Here is a 26,402-nt window from a genome sequence, read left to right as displayed (position 1 = left end):
AGTCACTGATTGTTACTGACATTCTATACTGTCAGTTTATGAAGAAAGGACATTTTTGGTGGAAATAGTGTCAGTCTATTGCTTCCATGGGACAGGATTTCCAGATAATTACATATATATAAATGGATTTATTACATTTTTATGTAATTATTGCCTTAATTATATTTAATTTTATACAGACTAGTAATAGTTATGTACATTATTTTTGTATTTTTACCCCATATTAACAACAATTCTTTAGGGTAAAGCAGAGCTTTTGCAAACTGTGTATGTTGTTTCTGTTGACCCTGTATCTCTTTTTTTCAGTCACAGCCCAGCTTTAAACTGTATCCAGCTGTAAGCTAACACTGGCCAGGAAATCCCCACATCCCTGGAGCWATGTTCCCTGTCCTCAAGCAGCAGCAGGACCTCCCCTCAGGATCAGGGCTTCCCTCTTGGACAAGCTGCTCTCTGGGGCAYGAGGTCAGTTACTCCACTTGGTAAAATCGTGCCTTTTTTCCCAGTTTTAAGTTCTTGGTTACTCTTTTGCCTTAGCGGGCCTGGCTGAGTGTTCTACTCTCAAATCTTTGCTTTTGTCAGCTCTTCAGCTGACACTTAGATGCCCACTTCTTAGATGAACCGTAGGTGTTGAGCTGGGCATCTCATGCTTTCAAAGGCACAAGTGTCAGCTTTGCCCACCTTGCAGCTCATTTTCATTGGGGTTTTGTTTGGTAGTGATATGAGGGTGGTTACTAATGATCTGTCTCAGCAGTGATGGATTCTGTCCCCATTTTTTATCTCCCCACTTTGAGCTGAAAGGAGTGCACACACCAGCCTTGTCACAGCAGGGCAGCGGAAGCTCCCACATCCCCAGGTGCCAGAAGCCTCTGGGACTGCAGTGTTGGGCTCTTGTTACTCAGTGGCTCCACTGACGAGCAACATCTGCAAACCTCTGCCATGATGCAGAATTTCCAGTTTGCTGGGTGAAGTCCTGAGTAGTTTCTGAGGTGCACGACCTCTACCTGTGGCCCTCTCTGATGATCTTCTTACATACCTTACAAAGATGAGCCTATTACAAACTACTGCTCTTTAGCAGTAACACCTGATTGGTGTAACGTTTGATGGCACTTTCATGCTGGCTTCAAAAATAGAAACACCAAATGTGACTTGTTGCAAACAATTTATTAGGTAGTAATAAATAAGAATTTAGCAGAAAGGACTATACAGCAATAAGGCATATTGATRGTATAGTTAAATAGGCAACTGACACACCTTCTTAACATTTTCCTCTAGTTTTCTAAGAAAGTGCTAGGTAGAGAAATGTATTTCTGATACCAGTGCCAAGTGACAGCAGGGATGCACAATGAAGGACCTGACTGCTGCATTATTTATCTTAAACAACATATAACAATCGATGGTTTACTGTTATTTAGGCCTGTAAAGTTTAAGTAGAAAAGTACAGCTTGCTAAGAAGAATACAAAATACAAGTCTCCCGTTCACGTTTTTAACGGCTTACTACTTTAATTTCTTAAACTGCTCTTACTAGTAAGGTATCAGTAAAGTTACTATACAAAGCACAGTTCTTCACATTCATTTTAGCTTTTATTTGAAAACTTAGAGGCAAGTGCTAATTTTTATTTTTTAAAAAAGCTTTTTTTTTTTACAAAATATTGCACACTGTTTTAGCATGCAGTTTACACGGAAGAAATAGTCAAGTGCACTTAAAACCCTGAAATACAACCAGAAACTCCAAAGATTTGTATTACAGTTACTATTTTAATGTACAAGGATATGTTTCAGACTGCATAGGATCCCACCTTACACTTGGGGCCCAGCTTGTTGARCCCCAATCCTGACTCTACAAAGAGCAGGCAGAATGCCTTCAAACTGTATCTGACTTCCTTGCCATCTTCATTCCTCTATCCTGCACTGCTTTTAGCCTGAAGAAACCCAAAGTCAGTAATCAGTAGGAAAACTAATTTAAAATAACTTAGTACCTCCTGAATGAGTTTTTGTTACTGCATATGTATTGCAATCCAGGGTAGGATTTGTTAAACTTTCTGAAGTCCTCTGAGTAAGGTTCACCTGTAAATCCATATCTCCCTCTCCTCCATACACACAATTTATATTGCACRGCAAAAGGAAAAATCCATTTTAAAAAACAAGCATGCTAAACATTCAATATGGCTTCTGAATGATTTAAAGTATTTCCCTTTTGGCATCCTCATGCAATATTTTAGAATAAATATGAATACAAAGTATGAGGAAGTTAAGAGTAAAAATTAAGCAAGCTAAAATGTTTGTCAGAAACCAAATAAAAAACAAGAGTTTATCAAAAGTTGCTCAAAGGTCTAACTGGTCTTTTAAGCATATTTATCAATAGCATCTTAAAAATACAATGTGTCTACAAAATACAGCAACATATACCACCTCCTTGATGTTCCACACAATGACATGAAAGGTAAATAGGTTAACTGAGGCTTAATGGCACTGGTAGTCCCATATTTCTCTGGGAACAAAAGCTTTACTGGATTCATGCTTGTCAAACTCAGTAAACCATTTACATTTCATTAGCTTTATTGGTTACACTCAAGCCCTACAATAGTTAATATTTAAAACACAAAAATATTTATAAAAATAATAGATATGTTGTATAGTTTTTTTTAAAAAAATAAACCATGCAGCTTCTGTACAAAGTTAAAAAAACTGTACAAATTGACTTTTATATTGTGTAAAATTCACGTACATGGAAGTCGAGTTGCGAGGAGGAACAAATTGTTTTTTGCTCAGCTGTCAGAGGCCAACTATTGTTCTTTTCAGTCACTCGTTTCGTTCAGTTGGCATTAACTGGCCATTTAATTTCATCAGGAGTTTTACAACAAGTCCTGCCTATATAAAGGGATGCAATAAAATTCTATCAGCATTTCAGAACTATGACAATCAAGTACATGACAAAAGCAGTTCTCAGCTTTATCCAATCTCAAACTCCACTAGTTTCGATCAGTTACTGGCTCCAGCTCTGTGATTCCCATTATATTTGGAATGAACCGTAGAGAATGAGGGATTTGGACATGTGCAACAAACAGTTTCAATTAAAACAGAGATTTATCCTAATGATTATAGATGAATTTAATATATTCTGAATAATGAAGGCTTTCATATGCTAAGAAACAAGCAAACATTCTGAAATTTACTAGTAAGAAAGTTTTAAAATCATTTTTATGGGGTCTTGGCTTATGCTTCTTTTATACTGTGCAAGGGTGGTCAATCTCAAGAGAARAGAGGCTTGTGTATCTAATTTAGGAAAAAAATAATGGAACACAGAGGATGAAAAATTACAGTGCTTACCTGTTTGGTATGCACGATAAAGCTCATTTTGTTTTCCAGACTGTGGATTTGAAAACATGTATCTCCATCTCCCAGCTGCCACATAAAGCAACCATACTTTAGGCTGAGGAGTAAAGCCTACAATCAAATGCAGGAAACCGTCACTCAGAAAATTCTCCACACTTGCAAACTGAACTTCCCTTCATTCAAAAAGACAGGATTCARACTTAAACCACTACGTTCCACAATGCAGTTGTAGTTCATAAAGTGGTAAATTGAAAAAAAAATACAAGACTTTGTTAGAAACATATAAAGATCTTAAAATCTTGGAAATTTTCAGTCAAGTTTAATTAAACAGTTGGATGTGAGAAGTACARAGATTTTAAGAGAAGAGAATTAAGTTTTATAATTATCACTGGCAGTTAACTTAAGCTGACCTTTGTTTCCATGTTGAGAAGGTGCAGCCCTTTTACATTTACTCCTACATACACTTTGATGACTTTATGGCTACTTGAACTTGCTTTGGTGAATATCTGTCCTGTGAAAAAAGCTGCTCCATAAGTAGGAATTTCCCAGCAATTCTGCAAGAACATGCGCTGAAGGTGATGCATCTCCTTACTGACACCTTCACTGGTGCTGAGATTCTATAAATAAAGGAACAATGAGAATCAACAAGTCTTTTCAAACAGTTGTGATTGTTTGAGGAAARTCCACTGTTCAGTGCAATCCCTACTAATTGCATGTTTCCAAAGTGCTTTCCCATCAACCATCTTTCTACAGCTACATTAAACCTTAGAGCCACGGAAAGGCCCCAATTGTAGAAGAGACTAAGGCAAAACTCAGATACCTGCACAAGCCTCAGAAAGCTGAGCACAGCCACGTAACCTCTGAAGGGCCCCACAGCTTTGCCTCTTTCACAAAGGAAAAAGGCCTCTCTGGATCCACACCATGCATTGCCACTTACCTGAACTCTACACAGCCATTTCTAACATCTGAAATCTTCTAAAGATTGCAACTGCTTTCCCCTTCCTCCATGCCCACACCCCAAAATAATGGCCTAAAAGCAGAAGTCAAGAAAGCTATGCACATTCTTACATTTAAATTGATGGCAGAGTAGAGATAACTTTGCTACACCACARTCTYAGATGACCATCATGACCTCCTTCATCTCTATTAGAAAGGACAGGAATGATCTGATTTCTGACAAAAAYGGTATGGGCACCAAAAGAAAATTTACGATTGAGTAATCTCATCTCAAAAGGAGGGGCAAGGTTTGAAAACACTCCATGGGTGCCTCTACAGTGTTTCCTGGCAGCTACCTTTAGGGATGCACATCAGCTGATCTACTTCTGACACACCTCAATTTTTCCACAACTGCTTGTGAAGATCACAGATTTAATCTGTCCTCACTTGGGATCTGCAGCCCTCAGTTAGAAGCATTTTACACAAGCAGCCCAAGTGCACATTTTAAAATGTTGCTCAATTAGCTTCTCTAATCAAAGGAGTTTGTGTGTGTGTGCACATGTGCACATCAGCAGCATTACCAGATCCCTAACATACAAGTTAGACTGACAAAAAAGGACTTTGGGGATCTATTGCTATAAAAACACATGAAAATGTAAGTCAGAGTAGATTTTTTCACACCTCTGCCTGAATTGGAAGTGTGCTCAATACACAGATAGCACTTAAGGTGAATGAACAGACAACAAATATATTTACTTACAACAAAGAGATCATCTGTAACTGTACAAGAAATATATTCCAACAAGCCATTCCAAAAATTCAGAACATACACATTTTTAGCTTTTTGTATCAGCATTTCTGTTCATTACTTGATAGCCAAACAGTCAAAAATGTTAAAGAACAGGATTTTCTACCACTTGCTTATTTATCTCACCTTGTACTCATGAAGTATCCTGTTTGTCCAATGTGGAGCTTTACTTTTTAGTTTGGTTATTGGTACGATAGATTTAAGGTTTTCTTCACTAAGAGAAAAACAAAGAGGAAGGAAAGTTTTTCTTCACTAAACAAAGTAACAAAAAAGAAAAGTGTCTGCCACAGTGTGCCTTCAAGTCACATATTGAGCTAGACAGTCAGTTCCTACTTTATCTTGCCTCACCGGATGAGAGGGTTTCCTAAGACAAGGTGTAATTCCCAGTTAATGAAGACCCTGCTTTACCTTATATGCTCTGTGTCACACGTCATTGACATGGCATGGAGAGGAAATGTCGGTAGAACACAACTCGTACTTGGTTAGAGAGCAGTTTGGTGAATTCCAGTTTGGAAGCCAAAATTATATACAAAATGCCATTTATATCAGTATATCACATACTCAAGAAAATATGACAGATTGTATATACTCTTTCCTCCACTCCTGCAGTCAGCACCATCAAGGACTCAGCCTGATTAATTTCCACATTAATCATACATTACATGACATGAAAGGGAAGCTACCTACACAAAGTCCAAAATGCAGGRAACTAAACAAAAAACAATAAAAGGCATAATGCAAGCCTTTACTAGTTTGCTTTTATGTACAATTAAAACAGTCCCAAGACCTAGTGATRWAAMMTWWYYRRWWAKKTTWYAACTGTGTTTGGCAGTAACTACCAAGCAAAAACACCGCACAGGACAATGCATCAGATCTTTTAAGTTCAATAATACTCTCATACAAACAACAGCCTGGATACATTTTTTWAATTACTGGTCTTTGAATAAACACTTATGTCAACTACCAAAAGAAATCAGAACATAAATCTCTTCATCTATATAAAGAAGGACTATGTGAATATAGATGGAAAGCATGCCCAAATGGCTTTTTATCTGGCCCAAACTATCTCTGCAGGTAGTCATGTCTGTAGAGCCAAACACTTCTGTTGGGCAGTATCAACCTGGACCCACAGTACTGATGTGCCTCAGTGTGCAGAGGAACACCTCTCACCTCTGCAGCTGCTGGGATTCAGCATGTTGCTCCAAACAAAACTCATCTGCATTGAACTGCACACTCATGCAGGTGGGCAGCCCCACTTAAAGCCCCATCTCCTTATGCTCCATCGACCAGCTGTGTAAGTGCAGGGCATACATGCAAAAACCCACCAAGCAAAGACAGCTCAGTTGATGCTGTGAATAAGAGAAGATGAGAAGCATGGCAGCATTCCAGAATAGCTGCTGTTCCATGAATGAAGTGAGGTGGAGATGGCAGGGGTGAAGGTGCACACAGTAGAGAACTGGAATCTTGATGGACTCAGATACTGCTGTAGAAATGTACACGGGAAGAAGCAGCCACATCCCAAAATAGCTCAGCTACTGTTGTGCTCGCATGCAGAGGGAAGGGGAGAGAAAAATACCATCTGGCTGAGCCCTGCTGGTGCTATGGTTTTGACCAATTTAGTACAGCATTTCTCCTACAAATGACATAAGAGAAACTGTATCTCTATAGTCTGTCCAGAGATGGAAAGTCAGTCCCAGACATTGGTCTAACTGCCATAGTAAGAAGTTTCTTCAGCACTGTTCAAAGCCTTGGTTCATTTTGGTATTACGGATCTCAGGACAGATTTTACAGAACACAGAACCTCCATCCCTCTGTCTGGGACTGCAGTAATTCAGATTAACACATTTTCACACACTATGTCCGGATTCTATTACAGCTACAAAGTGTTATATGATTGCTCTGAACTACAGCTCAGTGACAGAGAAAACCAACAAATACACCTAAAATCTGAGAATTCCATGTAAATGCTATCTAAAAATACTTAATCTAAACCCATAATTTGAAGTTTTATATATATATACTTACTTTAGAAAGCCCTGTTTATGTTTCTTGCTCTCATAATTTCCATAGACTATTTGTAGAAGCAGACTTGCCAGTGTAATCAGTTTTGCATCAGGTGATGTATAAAAACCTTTCAGTAAATTGTATCTGGCTTCATCAAAAAGTATAAGAATAGCCAATGGATCCTCAATCTGTTAAAAAAAATTGAATAAGATGAATTCTTTGTAAAAAGGAAAATGAGCTTAAAAACTAAAAATGCAGTTTCTCACTGATTCAGAGGCAGAAGACAAAGGTGTGATCCTGACTGAAATGTACGTTTTAGTTGCTTCATAGTAGAAAAAAAYCACATATTTTCACAGAGCTATTGCAACACTTCACTGATGTAACCACAAATGAAAGGTAACTAGCATACCATGCCCAATCAAAAGGTTCACAGAAATACAGATATCTGTGAATTTTTCCCCCATGAATTCATTTTGAATATGTTTGAATAATCCCACTGAAATCAACCAATTAAATAACTGAAAAGCAACAGCACAAGWAAGAAAAACAAAATCAGGCAGGTTGTGTTTAGCTGTAAGACAGACAGAGACTGACACATGGGAACGTTGGACAAACCAAACTGAAAGGATGAGAAAGAGAGAGAGAACAAAGAGATGGCAGGAAGGCAAGAGGGAGGGAAGGAAGAATGTGAAGTCTCAGACTATTACAGAAAAGGAAATGTCAGGTTTAAGTAAATCTGGAAATTACTACAGTCACTATACACACTGAGTGTTGATGGTCAAAGTGTTCTGAGTCTGACCATGATTTCATGCATTCACTTCCAAGTGCTGACCTTTTTTTCTATTTCCAGTGGAAGTCTCACATCCCTTCTCAGGAAAAGCTGTGAAGTTTCCCTTTGAGGATCCAAGTTTGTCAGTTCAGTGAATATTTCAGGCCAGTCTCGAATATGCTGCAAAGGTTTGTGATATGGCTTCAGCTGGAGGCCTGAAAAGTAACAGAGTTTGCTTCTAAATAAACAAACAGAAAGGCCCAGCACATACACATACACATGTACACAAATGATTAAATGCTGCACCAAACCCAGAGTCTCTGAAATTGATGACTCTTTAACAAACATTATATGTTTTCTAAACTACTATATAGAAAAGGTTTTGAAAATATGGATTTATTGATAAAACTCTTAGCATCAATTCACTAAATGCAATAGTGTTGAAACTTTRTTATTTTCAATTTCTCAGGAGTGAAGTGTTTTTTAAATATTTAATGAAGTACTAASACTAAACTTAAAAACACAATAATAAAACATGAGAGACTGTTGTCTCTATTATTATGGCATAAATATAAAATCTAATAATCTTATTTCTGATAGAAAAATACAGTTTATCTTATAAATTAATTTCCCATTTTTGTATACAYTTATATAAAACCATGAACTTTTCTGAAAAGACATTCTTCTTTTTAATCTGTGAAATGTCTTGCTTCTTAACAGGCTAAAGTCATTCAATGTTTCATGTTCTCTCRTAGTACATGAGAGCTCAGAAATTAATACAGAGCTTTCAACTACAGTCCCATGTACTAGAGTCTGGAACTTTGGCTCACTCACTTACCCTGCCTGTAATTATCAGGATTGGATTATCACTTGGCTTCTTCTAGAAGTCAGGTTCTAGGAGGCTGTATCTGCCTCAAACTCACTGTTCTGGTTTTCACACTGTGGCATTTCACATTACATGAACAACTTGAATGGCTATTTTATAATGCAACATCTTTCACTAAGAATAGTCTGTTCATTTAACTTACCCATCTTACATTCAAACACAGAAAAACATTATCTGTTCTACAAGCAAGAAACCTATGGTCCTTTCAGTTACAAACTGCAATTTAGTTTATAATGAAACTTGTCCATTGGTTGTTTAAAGCCATAAATCAGGAGCTCCTTTTCAAACCTAGCCTAAACATCTGGAGTACAATGTATCAGTGAGCTCTTCCTCTCAAATGCAAGGGTAATACCTCAATGATTCTATGAAAACATGACATACATATTTAGCAAAGGCAAAAGCAGCAAGACTTTAACCCTCAAACACTTCCTTTTCTTTCAGACATTAACATCTATGTTTAGCTGAGGGTTACAGTAGTCATGTGGCATACAGCAAAGTAAAAAAGGCAAATGGTATGATACTGGAAGAAAAAGATTAAACAAGAATGAAGAAAATATTTCCTCCAATAGTTAGAGCTATTTTTAAAAAAAAAAAGTAACAATGCCACTGTAGTGGAACACTGGCAACATCAAATAAATTTTTAAATGCAAGGTTTCTGTATTAATGACACTGCCAACACAGTATCCTACCAGACATGAACTGAGCTTTGTAACCACAATAATGTGTCCTGTAGCTATGGTGTTGCAGCAGTACTGTTGACCACATTATCGGAAAAAACTCAACCACATTCATTGACTCTTTTGGGCTTCTACTTATCTTTTGCTATATATCTCAAATAAAAATTATCATAAACTTTTTATTTAGATCAGAAATACCAAAAATACCACAAATATAATAGTGATGTTTTACATCAGAATTCTCTCCCATTAAATATATCTGAAAATTGGTTTATCCAAAATTATTTTAGTGCAAAACACAAGAAAATTCACATAATTAAAGGACCTAATGAAAAAACATTAATCATCTTACTTTAATTGGYAGTTTAAAAAAGAGCAAGCATTGGTAAAAACAACTACATGCATCCAAATTCAGACATTCTGGGAATAAAAATATCGATAAAGCCATGATAAGCTACTAGTAAGGCCTATGAGGTCCTAAGCCAAGGTGTCTTATAACAGAAAGGCAATCTGGAACTGCCTCATCTTCCCAGATGAAATACTTTACAGGTGCCAGAGTGATACAGTCAGACCTACTGAGGGTACTCAAAGTAAAAGTTAAAATGGGAGAAGCTCTCCATCACTCTGAAAGCAGTTTGTAGACATCAGGCTGTAAAGACTGTTWTACAGGATGCTTCCTACTCTCCTAAGAAATATTTTTTCCTAAAGGCGAGCAAAAATAAACAATGGTAAACCCTCAAGTATAACCATTGTCCTTTTTACTTACTGAGGTTCTCAGAACAGATCCAGATAGTGAAGTACTGCTGAGTTTCCTGAGACAAACGCATGCCTTCCATTATTTGCTGGACAGTTGTGTTGTTTCCATGTTTCAGTTCAACAGAGCGATATGACCCATCCATACGATAAATTCGTGCCTTTTCATACTACATCAAAATGAAAAAATATTAAACAATTTGTTAAAATCCTTTCTGTTGGTATTTTTACCATAATTCAGCAACAACCATAATGCTGAAAAAAACCCATTGCACAACTCCTGCATATTTATTATCTATCAAAATGGCTTGTTTCTCATCCTGTGTAAGTTCTTATACTGTGCTTTTTATGACAGCACCTCCAAGAAATATMTTGCTGGTATTTTGAGGACTTCTGTTGAACTCAAAGGCAAATAGGTATTTAAAAGTTCTGTGAGGAATCTGAGCTCACCTGCCTATGCATATCTCAAAATGTTCACCTTGCTATTATTGTCAGGTTATGAGTTTTCCCCCTCTGTACAAAAACTACTTATTTTTAGAGGGAATCACCACCCTTTGCTCAGAACCCACTACAAGAAGAATACAATCTCACTAAATCTTATAGTGGTCCTCTAACATAATCTAAATAAATCTAATAAATAATAAATAACTATCCCCTTCAGAACCCCCATAGCTGAATTGCTTGTGAGTCCCCAGTATGCCTCCTGAAAGACATACATAAACACAACTCAGATGCTTAAAGCATATATATACAAGCCATAAACCAATGAAATGCCTTGTTTTCATTTCTATAACAGGTTAGATGTTTCAGCTGCTTGAATAAAAACATTTCAGGAATTTGTTATTTCCCTTCCTCAAATCTACTAAGTCATCAGGAACTGAGTTCCTAAAACCTTTTGGAAAAAAAAGAGGGATGCCTTGGAAAATGACAACTGACTGAAAATGAGGTTGGAATGGAAAACATCAGTCTATTTTTGCTGCAGAAGTCACTGTCATTCCTAGTGGAGTAATTTATAGGAGGAGTTTATTTATTGTATTAATTGARTAGTCATAAGTGACAATATCACACATTACACTCTGAAATCTACTTAACATGTGTCCTCTARTCTTTAGAGTCATTAGACACACACACCTTTGTATGATCTACTGCATAATAAGATCCCTAATATAAAGGCCAGTTCCTTCCTTAATTATTTTGGAAGATCATTCATGCAGTGTGAAGATAATTTAAAACATCTTGAAAAACTGACAGGTTTACTACCACCTGCCTACAGGGATACAGGTTGCAGCTGAAGTCAAAGAAAAGAAACAAGAGTTTTTATATAATTTGGCTAATTTGAAATCTACTTCAGGATAAGAGGAGTTACATTGTAAATTTTGTTTCCTATCCTGGCTAAATCTCCACTGGCTGCCAAGGAAGCCTACAATGACTAACTGAYTGCCTAACTAAAAAGCCTATTTCACAAAAACCTACATTTAGCCAGCTGAATGTACCTGTTTATCAACATATAAGATGACAGTGCATAAAGTTGATGGYTGTATGATCAAAAATAGACATAAAATCAGTAGCTGATGTGATGCTCCTACAAATAAATTGGAGCATCATCTTTACATGTCTTACATGTATTTMTTGAGCCATGAAACAGAACAGAAATCTTTAAAGAGACAAAATGTCAGTTTGCCAATATTCACACTAACAATTTTAGTGTGCTGCACATTTCCTTAACAGCTAGAAGTAACCCTAGCTCTTCTACAATATTAAGTGTAAATTAAACTTTAAACTATTTAGAAAATAAACTCATACAGGTTTATTTATGGCTTCTTTCAGTAGTTTTGCAGCTTCTTCCCACTCATTTTGTTTGTTCTCTTCACAGACATTCAGTGGTGATCTTCCTTGTTGGTCAGTAATGTGCTACAAACAAACAGAAACATTCATTCTACATTGATTTCACTGGAGACAGGTAAACACACATTCTTGAGATAATTAAAATCCTTGATACTGATGCCTTAAGGACTCTAGAAATAAAACAACACACTTTTGAAATAGTATTAGTATAGGAGATAATATAGAAGCTGGTCTTTATTTGGAGGCCTCCAGGAGAAGATATGGAAAGATTTCCATAAAAGCCCACCCCCCATGGGGCATAAACAGATTTATAAGTTTGCAAATTAGCATATTTGACAGAATTTCCCAATTAGAAGCCCAGGTGATGAGGTAATTCCCCCTTTTGGTTCAACTCTTTTCTGGATGCCCCCTTGGTATTAGATGTACTTCGTTTATGAAAATGTGTCTCCAAGAACTGTTTTTCAACCTTGGTAGCCAGGGAGAAACAAGATAGGACAGGGGCCSCTGTAAAGTCTGGTCTATCTGTCTGGGGAAAAGCACTGAGAGGGATTCAAAATATCCCAGTCCCTTGCAGTGGGGCCCATGGTCATACATGTGTAAAGAACATAGAGAATATATAAAAGAAAAAAGGCAAAAATCMTTCAGGCATCAATACKAGAGTTCAAACATTTAATTGATATACAATGGGAAAAGTAGAGGTAATAAAAAATATGYAACCATTTTTTAGTAACCTTTTAACAAGATCATTGTGTTTACACATTGTGATCTGGACACCAAAATATTTTTCATACACAAGATAGAAACTTTGCTAAAATTGCTATTTCTACACACAAACAGAACTTACTCTGTCAATTTCTGGATGATTTAGTAGAATTTGTACTATTTCAGCATGTCCACCTCCAGCAGCAAAATGAAGAGGAGAGCTAAGCTGGCCATTCAAAAGATTTGGATTGCATTTCCCTTTCTCCAACAGCATTCGAGTGGCTTCAACTTTTCCATACCTGCAGACAAGTTTAAATCAGAACAGACACAGCAAATACAAAACAATTTTTTCAGATAGCCCTAATTATGAAAAAGTGGTTTTTAGCACACAGAAGAGTTTTTAACATTCAAATTACACAAGATACAATGAAACCTAATTAAATTTGTAGAAATTAATCAGTTCCATACTTCTTCAGTAATCATTAATCTAGTAACCATTTATTGGATTCATTACAGACAAACTGAACCTTGTTTTAAACTGGCTAATTTTGGGTAGTTGTAGCAATTCTGTCATGGCAGAATGGAGTCCAGCTTTGTCCAGAAAAAAGCAATCAGTGTGAGAAACAGAATTCAGGTTCTGATTGTCATGCAGATGGATCCTGAGATTCTCAACCCCCATGCTTATAACTTGTAACTCTTGTGTGTATTTGATGTGTAAGTCATTTACAAGATATCTGACTAACACTAAAAAGAAAGTAAGATTGTGGGGTTTTTATAAACAAGTTCRATTCTCATGTTATTCATATCATCAGACATACTGACCACTATATATACAAAAGATGAACTTCCATAAAGATAAAACCAAAGYATTTTTATGACCAAGGTGAGTTTTCAAGCTCTCACAGATTAAATCACAGAGTTATAGTCAGACATACTGACCTCTGTAAATCACCTAATCCAGTTTCCTACTCAAAGCTTGACCAGCACCAAAACATGCTGAGCTCAGCTASTGCTGTACTGTAAAACTGCTCACCAGCTTTAGCCAACAAAGACTATGGAAGTTACCATGCTACAGTAGACTCAGTGCCACCAACAGGAACTAGAATAGATACTCAGGACAGACACAAGAGGCAACAGGTAAATGATGACATGATCTCCACAACTGGTTTCCCCAAAACCATTCAAATTAAAATTATCTCAAAACCTGAATCAATCTTTCTCTTCAGAAGGTTAACACTAACATATATTAGAATCAAAGTATAAAAAGTCCAGAATTTTTGTTATTTCTTCTGATAAATTACATAGATGACATCGCTAAAGAATCAYGATAGCAATAATACACTTGATTGGCAAAGCTACCCTTGACTCACCAGCATGCATAATGGATTGGTGCCCAGTGGTCACTATCCAACTGATTAACAGAAAACTTTTTATCCAGAAGGTGGCTTAGTAAATCAGAGTCGCCTTCACAAGCACTGCGGTGAAGAGGGAAATCATCTACCCACTGGTGTTCCCTATGAATTAAAAGGGGAAACAGGAAAAAATAGCTGAACAGCCATTCAGAAATATTACAATTGTTGAAAACATCAACTTTTTAAAGATTACTAACACAGCAGTAACTGTAAATCTAAATGAAGAATGAAAGAGATGTTCCTGCAGCTAAAAGGTGCCAGAATTCATACAAATAAGTTCTTGTCATGCAATAATCAAGCCACAGCTGTATTTATAATAGTTATAAATGCTTCTCTAATGTTTATAATTTAGACCTTTCTTGATTCATCCTTTAACTATTGTATTTCAATAGAGACTTCAGATACAATTTTATTWAAAATACACATTTATACAGTGAAGCCTAAAGTAATAGGAATCTCATTCTAAAGTCTACCAAGAGCTACTGTAATAAAACAAAACAAAATTATCCATTAATGAAAAGGAATGTAGCATAATACTTGTCCTCTGTGACACTGCTCATGCTACGTTGCCACTTTTCTCTTTTAGGAATCTGTATCTTTGAGTAGTCTGGGGCTCCAAGGCCAAAGTATGGATTTATTACCACCTTGTCAACCTGTGGAGACATAATTTAAACACAACTGAAAAAATATCTTACTGAGATTTGACTACACAATCACCCATCCAGGCTGGGTTTTCTCTTGAAACCAAAGTCATGATAGCATGTTTTATAACGAAAGAGAATTGTGATCAAATATGAGGATTTGAAAAACTAGTGCACACTTACTGCTAAATAAACAACTCTGATGTGAGCACACACTCATTTCAAATACATGAATAAACTTTAAAGTAAAAAGTATGTATTTTTCACAGATATAAAATGAAAATATAGTTCTTACCCTATTGGTATACTGAAGGTCGGATCCAAACAAAGGATTATAGATACACATATCTGCTTTCTCCAGTGCCAGCATTTTACTCTTTATTTCTAGGGCAGTATAACCCATGTGTAATGAGCTCTCTGTTTGACCAGGTTCTGTAGCATAGGCAGGGTTTATTACATTTGTTTTAATTCTCTCAAGAGGAGATGGTCTGAATAAAGCWGGGATGGAGTGAGACTGGGTGTGCCGTTCATCCAACCACCTGCAGGAGAGAATGGGTGAGTAATTCATTTTCAGGTAGAAAAGGATCATTTTGATCATGCCTGTCCATTATTTTGTTTGATTAAGGATTGCATGTACAATAATCACACATTTGAATTTAAAAAAAAAGAATTATAATGTGCACAGCCAGTTTTATAAGACTAAATTACTCCCTGAATGTGAAATTTTTTAACCACATACAGTTAGGCAGTTGTATTTGCTCAATTTCCTGCGGGTGCAAACTCTCAAAGAAAGGAAATTATACACTAAGAKTAACACCAGTTATAACCAAAAAACTTAACCACACCAACATATCACCATTTCATTTACTTTCAGTTTATTAATATTACTCTGAACAAATTTTGAAACTTAAAGAAGTATTTTTAAGAGTAAGTTTCAATATCTGTACTGACTTAGGCCTTCTAACTCACATGTTTCCTTAGGGAAAGAAGGAAAAAAGCAAAAAAACAGAAAGTCCAGTTTCCTAACTGCTACATCTCTTTCACATAGGCTACCACCTGCGKTTTTTTTAAAGCTATGCTGAAATTTATTCTCTTCTCAGTGCACTCCTACTGATAGTATTGAAGAGCTTTAGAGCTCTCTTATTCTGTGCTGCTGGGGGAAGTCCATACTGTACATCTGCTGTATTTTTTCCTGCCATATATGCAATATAACACAGGGCTCAGGACAAGCTGTTCATCTTGGATTTTGCTAAATGCATTTTTACTGATTTGTGAAATTGTTTTAGTGTCCTATTAAGTGGAGCATTAAAGGTCTAAAGCCAGGTTTGTATTTAGGTTTCTGCACATGATTTCTCACAAGCTTAAGGTAAAAATGTGCTTTGCTGGTCTACAGGAAATTCTGTTTAGTGGTTGAGCCTGGAAATAGAGAAGAACAAGAAGTACATGCTTTGGATATCCACTGACAGATAACTTGGATCTTGTCTGTCCCAGAATCATATGTAAAGGTGGCAGAAGGTAACCTKCAGTTCAATGCATATGCTCAGGCCAATTTTTAATCCTAGATCCAAGCTATAATGTCCTGCAAAAGCAGCATTCTCTTCACTTACTCATGGTCCTGCTAGAAAGAAAAGTAAAGTTGTGGTCATTGTGCTATAAACACCCTCTAAGGTATTTTCAGGCATTTTCCTTAAAGATTTGGTAGATTTATTAGTTATGGCAGTTTGACTCTTTGAGAAGTATTATTTCAGATTATGTATATAGAAACAAAAAATATAAACTATTTTCTATTATACCTCCAAGATTTCCTGTGAGGCTTGAAACACTTTTAAGCAGAACTTAAGAGTCTGAAAGCATTCAGTAAGCAGCAAATAAATGTAACTGGTATGATGGTATACATGGAAATATTACAACTCTGCTAATAAACTGTAAAAACCCTACATTTTTACGTTAAACTGAAGTTTCAGCTAACTTTATTACTGCAAGTAAGTTCACACATAAGTGTGTCAGGTATTTCTTGGTTAAGGGTACATTAAAAACAAAACAAAACCCAGAACCAAACAAACAAAAAAAACCCCACAAAACAAACAAACAAAAAAGCAAACCAAAAAAACCTGTTCAAATAGCAAACTACTATAATATATTAAAATAATAATAATATATTAAAAATATATTCAAATAGCAAACTACTATAAATCTGGCTAAACAACTAATCACCTTTCTGAAAGTTAATTCCCTGCTGCAAATACATTTGTGTGTCTGGGGATGACGCACCCCCTTTCTACAGGGAGATTTAATTTAAATGCAAATCTTAATGGTATACAATTACAGGATATTTTTACTACACTCTGGCAAATGCTCTTACAGATGACAATTATGTTATTAAAATAATAACATAATTAAAATTAAACATTATGATTTCATAAAACATTCACTGTGAGCATGAACTTCCAAAAAGCTACTTGATTTAGATAAATATACCATTCCTGAGTTTGTAAAARGACTTTTAGAAATATGTTGTCAAGGTTTCAATTTCTGATAARCATGAACAAAATAGCATGATACCACAATGACTTCCTTCTTATTCACAAGAATGCTAAAAAATGTGTTTTTGACCAATTATCTTTTTAATATATACTTATATTTTGATATAAAATAACAAACTTTTCATTTTAATGTATTTTTACTGATGGTGTTTCTTACTTATCCAAGGCAATTAACATTTTTGCAGTAAGTGTAGCAAAATGWGTGCTGGATTCACTGCAGACTCTCATGATGTCTTGTAAACAGTAGAACACAGGGCATCCAGGACTGTAAGTATATTTCGTATTATCTAAAAAAGAAACATACTCTGAAGACACACCAGTGAGAAGAATCTTATTTTCCCTTCTACATCTTTTGCAGTTACACATCCCTAATTAAGACTATATTCTAACTTTAGACTAGAGTGACTTAATTTTCTCCAAATAGTTATTGATAGCAATTACATACAATCCTTACATAGCAATTCATAATCCAACAGAGTGGCCTTCAGACCCCTAAGTATTCTGTCACTATTCCATCAGTGTGACCAGATTCATTTAAGGAATAAATGTTAAATGCATACTGTTATCAGAAAAAAAGAGATGACTCAGGACTAGGAGGGGTATGCATTGTTTCTGATAACTCCATAATGATATCTATTTGATAGRTTTTATCAAGTCCTATAAGTAAGGCAAAAATTCAGAAGTTTTCCCAAAAGCACACAGACATTTTACTTCAATATTTTAAAAAATACTTTCCTACTTCGCTTTCTAAAGACTTTATTTACTGTTTAGAGACTYACTAAGCATTCTTTGAGTAGAGAACATTGAACTGAGTAGGATGTGTTACAGTTGCATTCAGCAAATTTTAGACAAGCTAAGGTCTGTGTCTTGAAATAGAACCAARTGCACAAATACTGCTTAAACCAGAAATGTGCTATTGTTACAGAAACAGAAGCAGTACATTAAACCCTTGATTCCTTGATTTTAAGTAACTTCTTCCAAGTTTAAAATATTCAGGGACTTTTGCACCTGACTACAACTTTTCATGTTTAAAGACACAAAAAGCCATATATCATAATATATTATATAAATATATAATACATTATTATATATGTAATCATACACATTTTCATATATTGAGATAGATATATACAACTTAAATATATCATATAAAAAATAAGCCCTAAAATGAATTTCTGCTAAAATGGGTGCAGCTTCAGTAATCATGGTCAATGTTACCTTTCACAACAGTTGGAACAATGTAAAGAGATGCCTCCTGGCCTGCCTTCTCTCCATCTAGAGGAAACTTCTTCATTAACACTACACGCTTTCCTAGCACAGTATTTAAAACAAACAATGAAACAATTAATTAATCATCAAAASAAAGAAAAAAATCTAGAGCTGGCTATCTGAAATCTTACCAGACTCAATCTTCCTAATTTCTAGAAAGAAAAAATATCATGATTTTCAGCTATTGTCTAAAACAAGCTAAGAAAATCTAATTATATCTAAAAAAMTAAAGAACATAAATATGTATATACCCATTGGCATGAAAAAAATACTTGACTATAGCCCTTTTTAGCTTTTCTGACCTCAGCTGCATATTTTATAAGTGGCCACACTAAGCTGTGCATATTAATGCTTAGACCATCTGAATGAGTCSATTTAAAACTCTCCAAACTATGCAAAGAGCAGAGTTTTTGCTTCTACAAGGCATTCCTCTATGTGCATTAATTCTGTTATTCTGTGTTTGCTGCATAATGAGCTTTGTTAAGTCCATTCAGCTGCAGCCATTGCCACCTGCAACATTTTACCATGTAACCAGCTATTCCTTTTCCAAACTGTCAGCAGTGCGTTATCCTGCCCACATTATCAACTTGCCCAGCATAACCGTACCTACAAAATAGAGATGAAGTACACAGCAAAGACCAGTCTTTTASTCTTTGTGCTTTATACCAATCTAAAAATATAATATGCTGGGTAAAACAATTTTTTCAGCATAAGTATGAGGTTCTTTGCTAGATCAGCTAAGTAACACCAAGGAAAAAAATGTACTCATCAAMTTCCATCTGTAAGTGATACAGTTATGCTAGAAATATTTTCATATAGATAGTGTCTTCTGAACAACTGACTTGATCAGTTCTCTAATTGAAGTCAAGTTTTAGCTGAAGTTATGGATACAAAAGCCACTTCGATCTGGTTTACTGGAAGTTTAGCTATAAATCTAAACTCGAGGTGAAGAAGCAGCACAAAGAAAGATTCATTTATTAAAAATCTTTTTGTAAGCATTTCATAGAGTTGGAAGGAAAAGAGAAACAAAAATCAAAGGYTTTAGTTGTATAGTTGGTTTAGCTTTCTTTGATGAACCTCAAAACATATCTTTTTTTATTACACTAATTTCATGCTTTTGCAAACCATGTCATGCCAATTTAAAAAGCATTTTTATGGTGCTATCAACAATATATTTGATTAAAATGTTTTTACCTTTAATACCCTGATTGGCTGGTGAAATTGGTTTGGTGGCTTCTAATACATAATCCAAGATGCTCTGGGTTATCTCAGTGCCTCCTTGAAGTTTAGTTTCCAGCAAAACTTTCTTTCTCTTTTTCTTTTGGCCTTCAATGGGAACTTCAAGCAGCAAAATCTTTTAAGCAATAACGAAACCAAAAGAGTTTAAGAACAACTGAAAGAAGCACAAAACTTTTAAAAGCATTTATTGCTATTATTATTATCATCATTATTATCATTGTTGTTATTTATTGTGCCACTGTAAAAGYTGTAACAAAATTCAAGAATTATTACATGATGAGGAGCACGATGAAGTCAGAATGACTTCTGTAGCAGGTTAAAGAGTAAAAMACAAGGCTACATTCTCTTCTATTATTATACATTTACTATATTATTTTAAAAAACCAAACAACTCATACATATAGAAAAGAAATAGAYTTACTTCATAGGATTTAGCTCGATATTCCCGAGAATTGAGGCTAGTGGTATTTTTTGGACGAATCACAGCAACGTATGCATCCCCAATGTTTTCTGGGTTTCCCATCTCTCCTTATTTTGTCACTGGAAATAATGAATAAACAGGAAGAAAAGGTTCAGCTGAAAAATGCATTCAACAGTACACTAAACTTCAGGATATGCAGTGCTCATATCCACTGATGCTTTGCATTATTCATTTATTGTTCTTTAGCTGGAGAAATGCCAACAGCTGATATAATTTGCTTCCTTTTCATGAAAGGGGAGAATAGCACGCCATATAGATTTGATATAAATAAGCTTGTTCTCTAACCCATCTTTAAAATGAAAATAAAGCAGATTTTCTTCTACTTTGTAACTATCCTCCCTATTTGCAAACCAGACAAAAGRCCAAAGAAATTTATAACTCTGGAAAAGATATGAAATTGAAAAAGAAAGCCATTTTGAAGCAACAGATACTGTAATTTAGAAAACATGCTGTAATGCTGTAACAAGCACTGCACTGCTGTGAGTTCCACATAGATTTCAAGAAAATACCTGGTTTTCATCTGCCCCCTGTAAAGTAGAACACAGTCTTGCCTACAGCCAAGTAACAAAGCTGATAAAAATAAACCATAATATGGATTCATTTACTTGGTTTTATTTCAGTGGGGCTGCAAAYTGATGCACAACTCATTCAAACAGAGCTTCTGAAAGGAATTTGTCTTTAGTTTCTGAAAAAAAGTGGATAGAGGCTTTTAGTTTTAAGAAAAAGCTTTGCTTACCCTTCTGTTTAAATCAAGGTGACAATTCCTATAATTGCAAAATTGTATGGAAATTATATGGAAAACCTCCTAAAGCTAAATCACTTCATGTATCAGCTTCCAGAAAGAAGGTTATGTCTGAGCATTTCCACCTTCCAGCTGACCATTTTCTTCATCTGCAAATGAACAACCTTTCATTCCAYAGCATCAGTAAGCACATGCTTTTTGCAGTTTAATTCCTCCACAGATTTTAAATGTTAGTGTTTCTAGCTTCTCCACCTCTTCTAGAAGAAACAGAGGTCTTCGGATTCCTATGCCCTTAGTCCAGAATTTTTCCTCAGATCAAGACTACCTGAAAAGATATTAAAAACACCTCAACATAAATAACAGAATAGACATTTTCATCTTCAGTTAAATACTTAGTTAGAGGATTTAAAGACTGTATGTGAACAGTTTAATATCTAAACAACTAATAGATTTGCATTACAGTAGCATCTAGAAACATTAAACATGCAACATGGAACTTAAGCACTTAAACAAGCACTTAAGGAACTCATGCTTTAGGATATTAAGAATTTTAAAAGGAAAAAAAAAACCAAACAACCATCCCTTATGCACAGTTGGGAAAAGCCTGCTCCTTAGATTTCCTTACATGTCCTTGCCTTCACAGCGTTCGAGTCAGAGGCTCGTGTGGAGGGAACCTGCACTGTATGGCCAGGTCACCCTGGTGACAAGTGGCGGGACAAGTGAATAAGCAGCAGGTGAACGCCCTCTGACACTGCTCTGCACTAAATCCAGAGCGGAATGAGCATGTCTGTGAAACTGACAGAGCTGAAGATTTGCAATATGACTCCACAAAACAAAAACTGAGGATGAAGAAGGGTGGGGCGGTAAGGATTTGACAATAAACACGATCAGCTTTAGAAGACACCACCACGAACTGATCCTGACCAAGTCCAGGTGCTAACAACGCGGYCCCATCCCAAAGGCTGCGGGTCTAAGGCACACRCCTCACCCAGGCTTCTCCCAGCACYGCAGACCCYTCCCGCCTCCCGCAGGACCCGCCCGGACGAGGTAGAGGGCGGCTCCCGCCCGAACTCCCGGCCGTGCCACCCCGCCCAGCGAGGAGGGAGGCCGGGGGCCTCGGAAGCCCCCGCAGCGCTGCCTCGCCCCGGCACGGTCGCAAGGCGACGGGCGGGAGGCGGCCCCGCGCCCCAGCATCTCTCGCTCCGCACTGCCCCGCCGGGAAACGCCCCCGAAATTGCCCAGCCGCGCCCAGGAGCCGCCGGGCACCGGCCCCCGAGGGGCGCTCCCGCTGAATCCCCACGAAGCGGGAGGCTCCCCCGCCCTCGGGACCGCCCCGGGGCCGGGGTGAGGGCGGGCGCCCCGGCCCCGCTCGCTCCCTGCCAGCCTTGCCTTCCCGGTGGCGCCTGCCGTCGCCTGGCCGCCGCATCCTCCCGCCGCGCCCGCCGCCCAGGCCCCGCGTCCCGGCCCGCTCCGCCCCGGCCCCGCCCCTCTCCCTCCCCCGGCGCGGTGGATCCGCTTCCCGTCGGAGCCCCGCCGGCCTCGGCTGCCGATGAGTTTCCGGGTCGGCGGCCTGAACTTGTGCTGCCGCCGCCGGTTGTTGACCGCGGGCGGAGAAACAAGGAGCGAGCAGAGGCTGCGGGCTGGGCCAGGAGCAGGAGGTGCGGCTGGCGGGCGGGGAGGCGCCGAGGCGGAGCGGCCGCCCGGGCCCGCGGAGCGCCGCCGGCAGCAGCTGTCAGCGCCGCCGCCGCCGAACAAAGGGGTAGCGAGCCGGCGGCAGCCGCAGCGCCGTGCCCGCGCCGGGGGCCCCGGCGGGCTGAGTGACAGCCCCGGCTGCCCGCGGGGCTCGCACTGGAGCGGGCACTCCAGAGGGCGCAGCACCCGGAGTGGAGCCGGGAGAGAGGAGCGGCCGCTGGGCACATGGAAGCTCTGAGTGGCGGGCGCGGAGGCGCCGGGAAGGGCCGGGGAGAGCCCTTGTGAGGAGCCGGTGAGTGCCCGCGGCGCTGGGCGAGGCTCGGGCGGGGGCTGCGGGAGGGCGCGGCGAGGGGAGCCCGGCCGCGGGCGAAGCCGGGAGGCTCCGCACATCGGGGCGTCGGCAGCGCCGCGCATCGCGGGGGGGCCGGGCCGGGAGGCGGCTCCGGGGGCGCCTCGGCACCGTCGGCAGGCGAGGGGAGCGGACACGGGGAGGCGGGAGCGGCCGGAGCGCGGAGGTGAACAAGCGGCAGGTTAGCCAGGTTGGTGCGGGAGGGGGCTGTGGGGAAGGGGGACGGTGGGAGCCGGGGGCCGCCTGGCCGGGGGATAAAGGGGGAGAGAGGCCGCCTCCGGCCCGGGCCCTCGGCCGGCGGAGGGAGGGAGGGAGGGGCTCGCCCGGGATTCGGCCGGGTCGGGGGGGATCGGGAGCGGCCGCCCCGGGGACCGTGGTAAAGTTTGGAGCTGTCCGATGGCCTGGCTTCAGCCCGGTCCCGCCGCTCGGCTCGTGCCCGCCTCGTTCGCAGCCGGGAAATCCTGCCTGGGAAGGGAAAAGGGGAAAAGTGTGAGTGGCCGGAGTGGCAGCGTGTGCTGCTGCGGGGTGAGCTGTGACAAGAGTGACCTGGCTTCCTGGCTCGGTAACGCCATCAGAGTAGCCCTTGAATGAAATTAAATGCTAATGATTTTGGGGGAGCTTCTTTTTTTTTTTTTTTTTTTTTTTTAACTCGGTGGAAAAAATTTGGTCTTGATACCGTAGCGGTTTTATGTAAGTAGCAGTATCCTTCTCCCAGGCATGTCTAAGCACATACTGGAAAYTGGGGAACTTTTAAAAATTAGTCCTAATAATTCATGACTAGTCAGTATGCCTCTTATTTGCTGTTCAAACAGTATGCAGAGGATATAGAGAGTCATGATAACATGCTCGACAGAGTAAAGCACTAATACTACAGCTTAAATTGTTTGCATGGATCACTCCATTATGAAGTCCTTGATTGCTTCTTCTTTGAGTGCTTTTCTCTGCTTACCAGTTCTAGAAATGGAGTTTTTGTTGTAGACATAACATCAATAATGTGCTGTAATTTAAATACACTCGCTGAAGAGAGAGACAGCTTCTGAGAAGATTTTGTCTGTAGAGGTTAGCAATGAGAAGAGACTATGTCTTATATATGTGTCTGTTTTATCGTTACTTTCATCTTTTTGATTTTCAGTGTGAAGTGTGATGGATTAATTTCTCTTTAATCTCTCTTGCGTACAGAGGAAAATTAGCTTCTTCCTTGGGGGGAAAAAATAGGCTTTAGTCATAAGGAAAGCWATAGCATTTTTCAACTACTTAGAACATGTGACTTGTTTCATTAAGATGTCTACATACAAGTGAATTGGTAGCATTTATAGCAACTTTTTTCTTTCTCTGTTGTGGACATGGAAAGAGTAAGTGATTGTCTTTACAAATCACGGAAGAGGGTTCTGGAAACTTTAATTCCAAGCCTTTCTGTGGTCCTGTATTCAATCAATTCCTTCTTCAACAGGTTTTACTTCAGCCCTTAATCAAAAGAATAAAATAATTTAATAATACAAATTCTGAATTACGATATTACTATAAATCTACTAAAAAGCTAAATAAACAGTGTTGGTAGTTCTCTGTATTCATATATATATATATATATATAAAATCAGATTATAATGAATGAGAATTAATTTTAAAAAGAAACAAAATTACAACAGTGGCACTATGATAATAACAATAATATCAATAGCCAAAACCAAAAAGTTAGGCAATAAGTTTTATGCGGTCTCTTTAATGTTCACTTGTGCCATAAACATGTAGRTAGGACTGGGTATGTACATATGTAAGTACATGATTAGGCTTATTGCAAAAAACATGGAGGTTCCTGGATGTAGTTACATATTTCATATGAGTTTACATGTATCTATGTTCCTTTCTGGCCTACGCACTTCAGAAAATTAAAACTAAGCATGTAAATATGAAAAGGAATGTCTTCTAAAGCTGTCACCTTTTATTCAATGGAACAGCTAYAGAAATGGTTTGAGAAAATGTCATTACGTCTTTGTTCAGTATTTAAGACCTTGTTAATGCTATGGTTGATTTATTCTGCCSTGAGCAGTTTATCACTCCTGGTCTGTGACATCTCAGCTGTGATTGCTTATCACTACGTTTCTTTTTGTTTCAGTAGTAGGGCTTTGTTTATTAATCATTAACTAGTTTGGCTAGCAGGTTTTGTGATGTTCTGGATTTTTGGTGGTTGTTTTGTTTTGTTGRGAGCTTTTTGTTTGTTTCTTTGGTGGGGATTTGTTTTTTGTTTTGGGKTTTTTTTAAGTTTTTTGTTTTGTGTATGGGGGGGATTTTTTTGTTCGGGGAGTTTCGTATGGTTTTTTTGAGGGGTTTTGTTAGTTTGATTTATTTTTGCTGTTTAGATACCACGTAGTTACCGTTACCTGAGTAGTTCATTAACTTCACTTTGGAATCTGATAATAGACGTTGCTGTCTACAGTTGTCACTGTTGAAGTTTTGTCAGCTTTGCTAAGGTGACTCATGCCCGTAAAAAAGAAAATTGAGAAGCTGGAGGTTACTGATACGTGTGCTGAACCAGTTACGTTTCTAATCACATTACTGTGTTTGCATAATTGCTAATGATACATAGCAAAGAGGGATCTGTTTTGCTTGAAGAGCAGCCCTGTGGAAATTCTGAAATGTTCAAAATGACATGGGAAATTCTGTTTTCAACATCCTTATCATCAGGACTTTTACTACTTTTTCTTTCTCCTCCCAAAATACATACCACATACCATGGTGCATTATAGAAATCACACTTACGTGTAAATTTTAAGGGAAAAGATTATTTTGTGCAACATTATATTACATTTTACATKAAAAGTTCAAGCCTGAGAAGTCTGCCTAATGTTTAACAACTGCTTTCTTCATAATTGCGAAATGTCTTCCAAAATTATTGGAAGCAGATAGATTAGTCCTTGTGACAGTGGAAGGCCAAGTGCAAGGTCCCCACATGGGGCAGGACAACCGGTATTGATACAGGGGGGTGAAGGGACTGAGAGCAGCCCTGCYGAGGAGGACTTGAGGGTGAAAAATCGGACATGAGCCAGCCATGTGCACTCACAGCCCAGAARGCCCCTCTTGTCCTGGGCTGCATCCAAAGCAGCGTGAGCAGCAGGGCGAGGGAGAGAATTCTCCCCTTTGCTCTGCTCTGGTGAGAGAGACCCCACCTKGAGGGYYCCTCAGTACAAGAAGGACATGAACCTGTTGGAGCAGGTCCAGAGGAGGRACACAAACATGGAGCAGCTCTCCTATGAAGAAAGGCTGAGAGAGAGATGGGGTTGCTCACCCTGGAGAAGACTCCAAGAAGATGCTGTTGCCACCTC

General features: G+C 38.5%; 2 protein-coding genes across 9 annotated transcripts in view; one reads left to right on the top strand and one right to left on the bottom strand.

Annotated features, from left to right (window-relative positions):
* Positions 1 to 1,148: 1,148 nt before the first annotated feature.
* Positions 1,149 to 22,006, bottom strand: KRIT1 (KRIT1 ankyrin repeat containing). Of its 3 annotated transcripts, none has more exons than XM_057380937.1 (18): positions 21,667 to 22,006; positions 21,036 to 21,366; positions 20,240 to 20,358; positions 19,774 to 19,933; positions 18,529 to 18,621; positions 17,468 to 17,597; positions 15,063 to 15,306; positions 14,664 to 14,779; positions 14,085 to 14,228; positions 12,857 to 13,013; positions 11,971 to 12,078; positions 10,181 to 10,337; positions 7,915 to 8,066; positions 7,104 to 7,270; positions 5,205 to 5,292; positions 3,745 to 3,951; positions 3,329 to 3,445; positions 1,149 to 2,869 (listed from the first exon to the last, which is right to left on the bottom strand). In XM_057380937.1, exons 3-18 carry the CDS (start codon positions 20,339 to 20,341, stop codon positions 2,801 to 2,803), a joined length of 2,211 nt encoding a protein of 736 aa, XP_057236920.1. In that variant the 5' UTR covers positions 20,342 to 20,358; positions 21,036 to 21,366; positions 21,667 to 22,006; the 3' UTR covers positions 1,149 to 2,800. The 3 variants fall into 3 exon arrangements, with proteins under 3 accessions (XP_057236920.1, XP_057236921.1, XP_057236922.1); XM_057380938.1 differs by having other exon boundaries at positions 21,294 to 21,366; XM_057380939.1 differs by lacking the exons at positions 21,036 to 21,366; positions 21,667 to 22,006 and adding an exon at positions 20,905 to 21,008.
* Positions 22,007 to 22,544: 538 nt separating this feature from the next.
* The window catches only part of ANKIB1 (ankyrin repeat and IBR domain containing 1), an 89,378-nt gene continuing 85,520 nt past the window's right edge, over positions 22,545 to 26,402 (top strand). For 2 of the 6 annotated variants that reach the window (XM_057380935.1, XM_057380929.1), the window contains exon 1: positions 22,545 to 23,025. The gene's annotated coding sequence lies outside the window, so the exon portion shown is untranslated. Of the gene's footprint in view, positions 23,026 to 23,208; positions 23,273 to 26,402 lie in introns of those variants that run through there. The other 4 variants (XM_057380936.1, XM_057380928.1, XM_057380932.1 and 1 more) reach the window with 3 other exon arrangements.

The sequence above is a fragment of the Malurus melanocephalus genome, unplaced genomic scaffold (assembly GCF_030028575.1).
Source record: "Malurus melanocephalus ecotype Western Australia unplaced genomic scaffold, MMel_1.1 scaffold_483, whole genome shotgun sequence".
Classification (NCBI taxonomy): Eukaryota; Metazoa; Chordata; class Aves; order Passeriformes; family Maluridae; genus Malurus; species Malurus melanocephalus.
The sequence above is the reverse complement of the archived record's forward strand: the minus strand, read 5'-3'. Positions and strand labels throughout refer to the sequence as shown.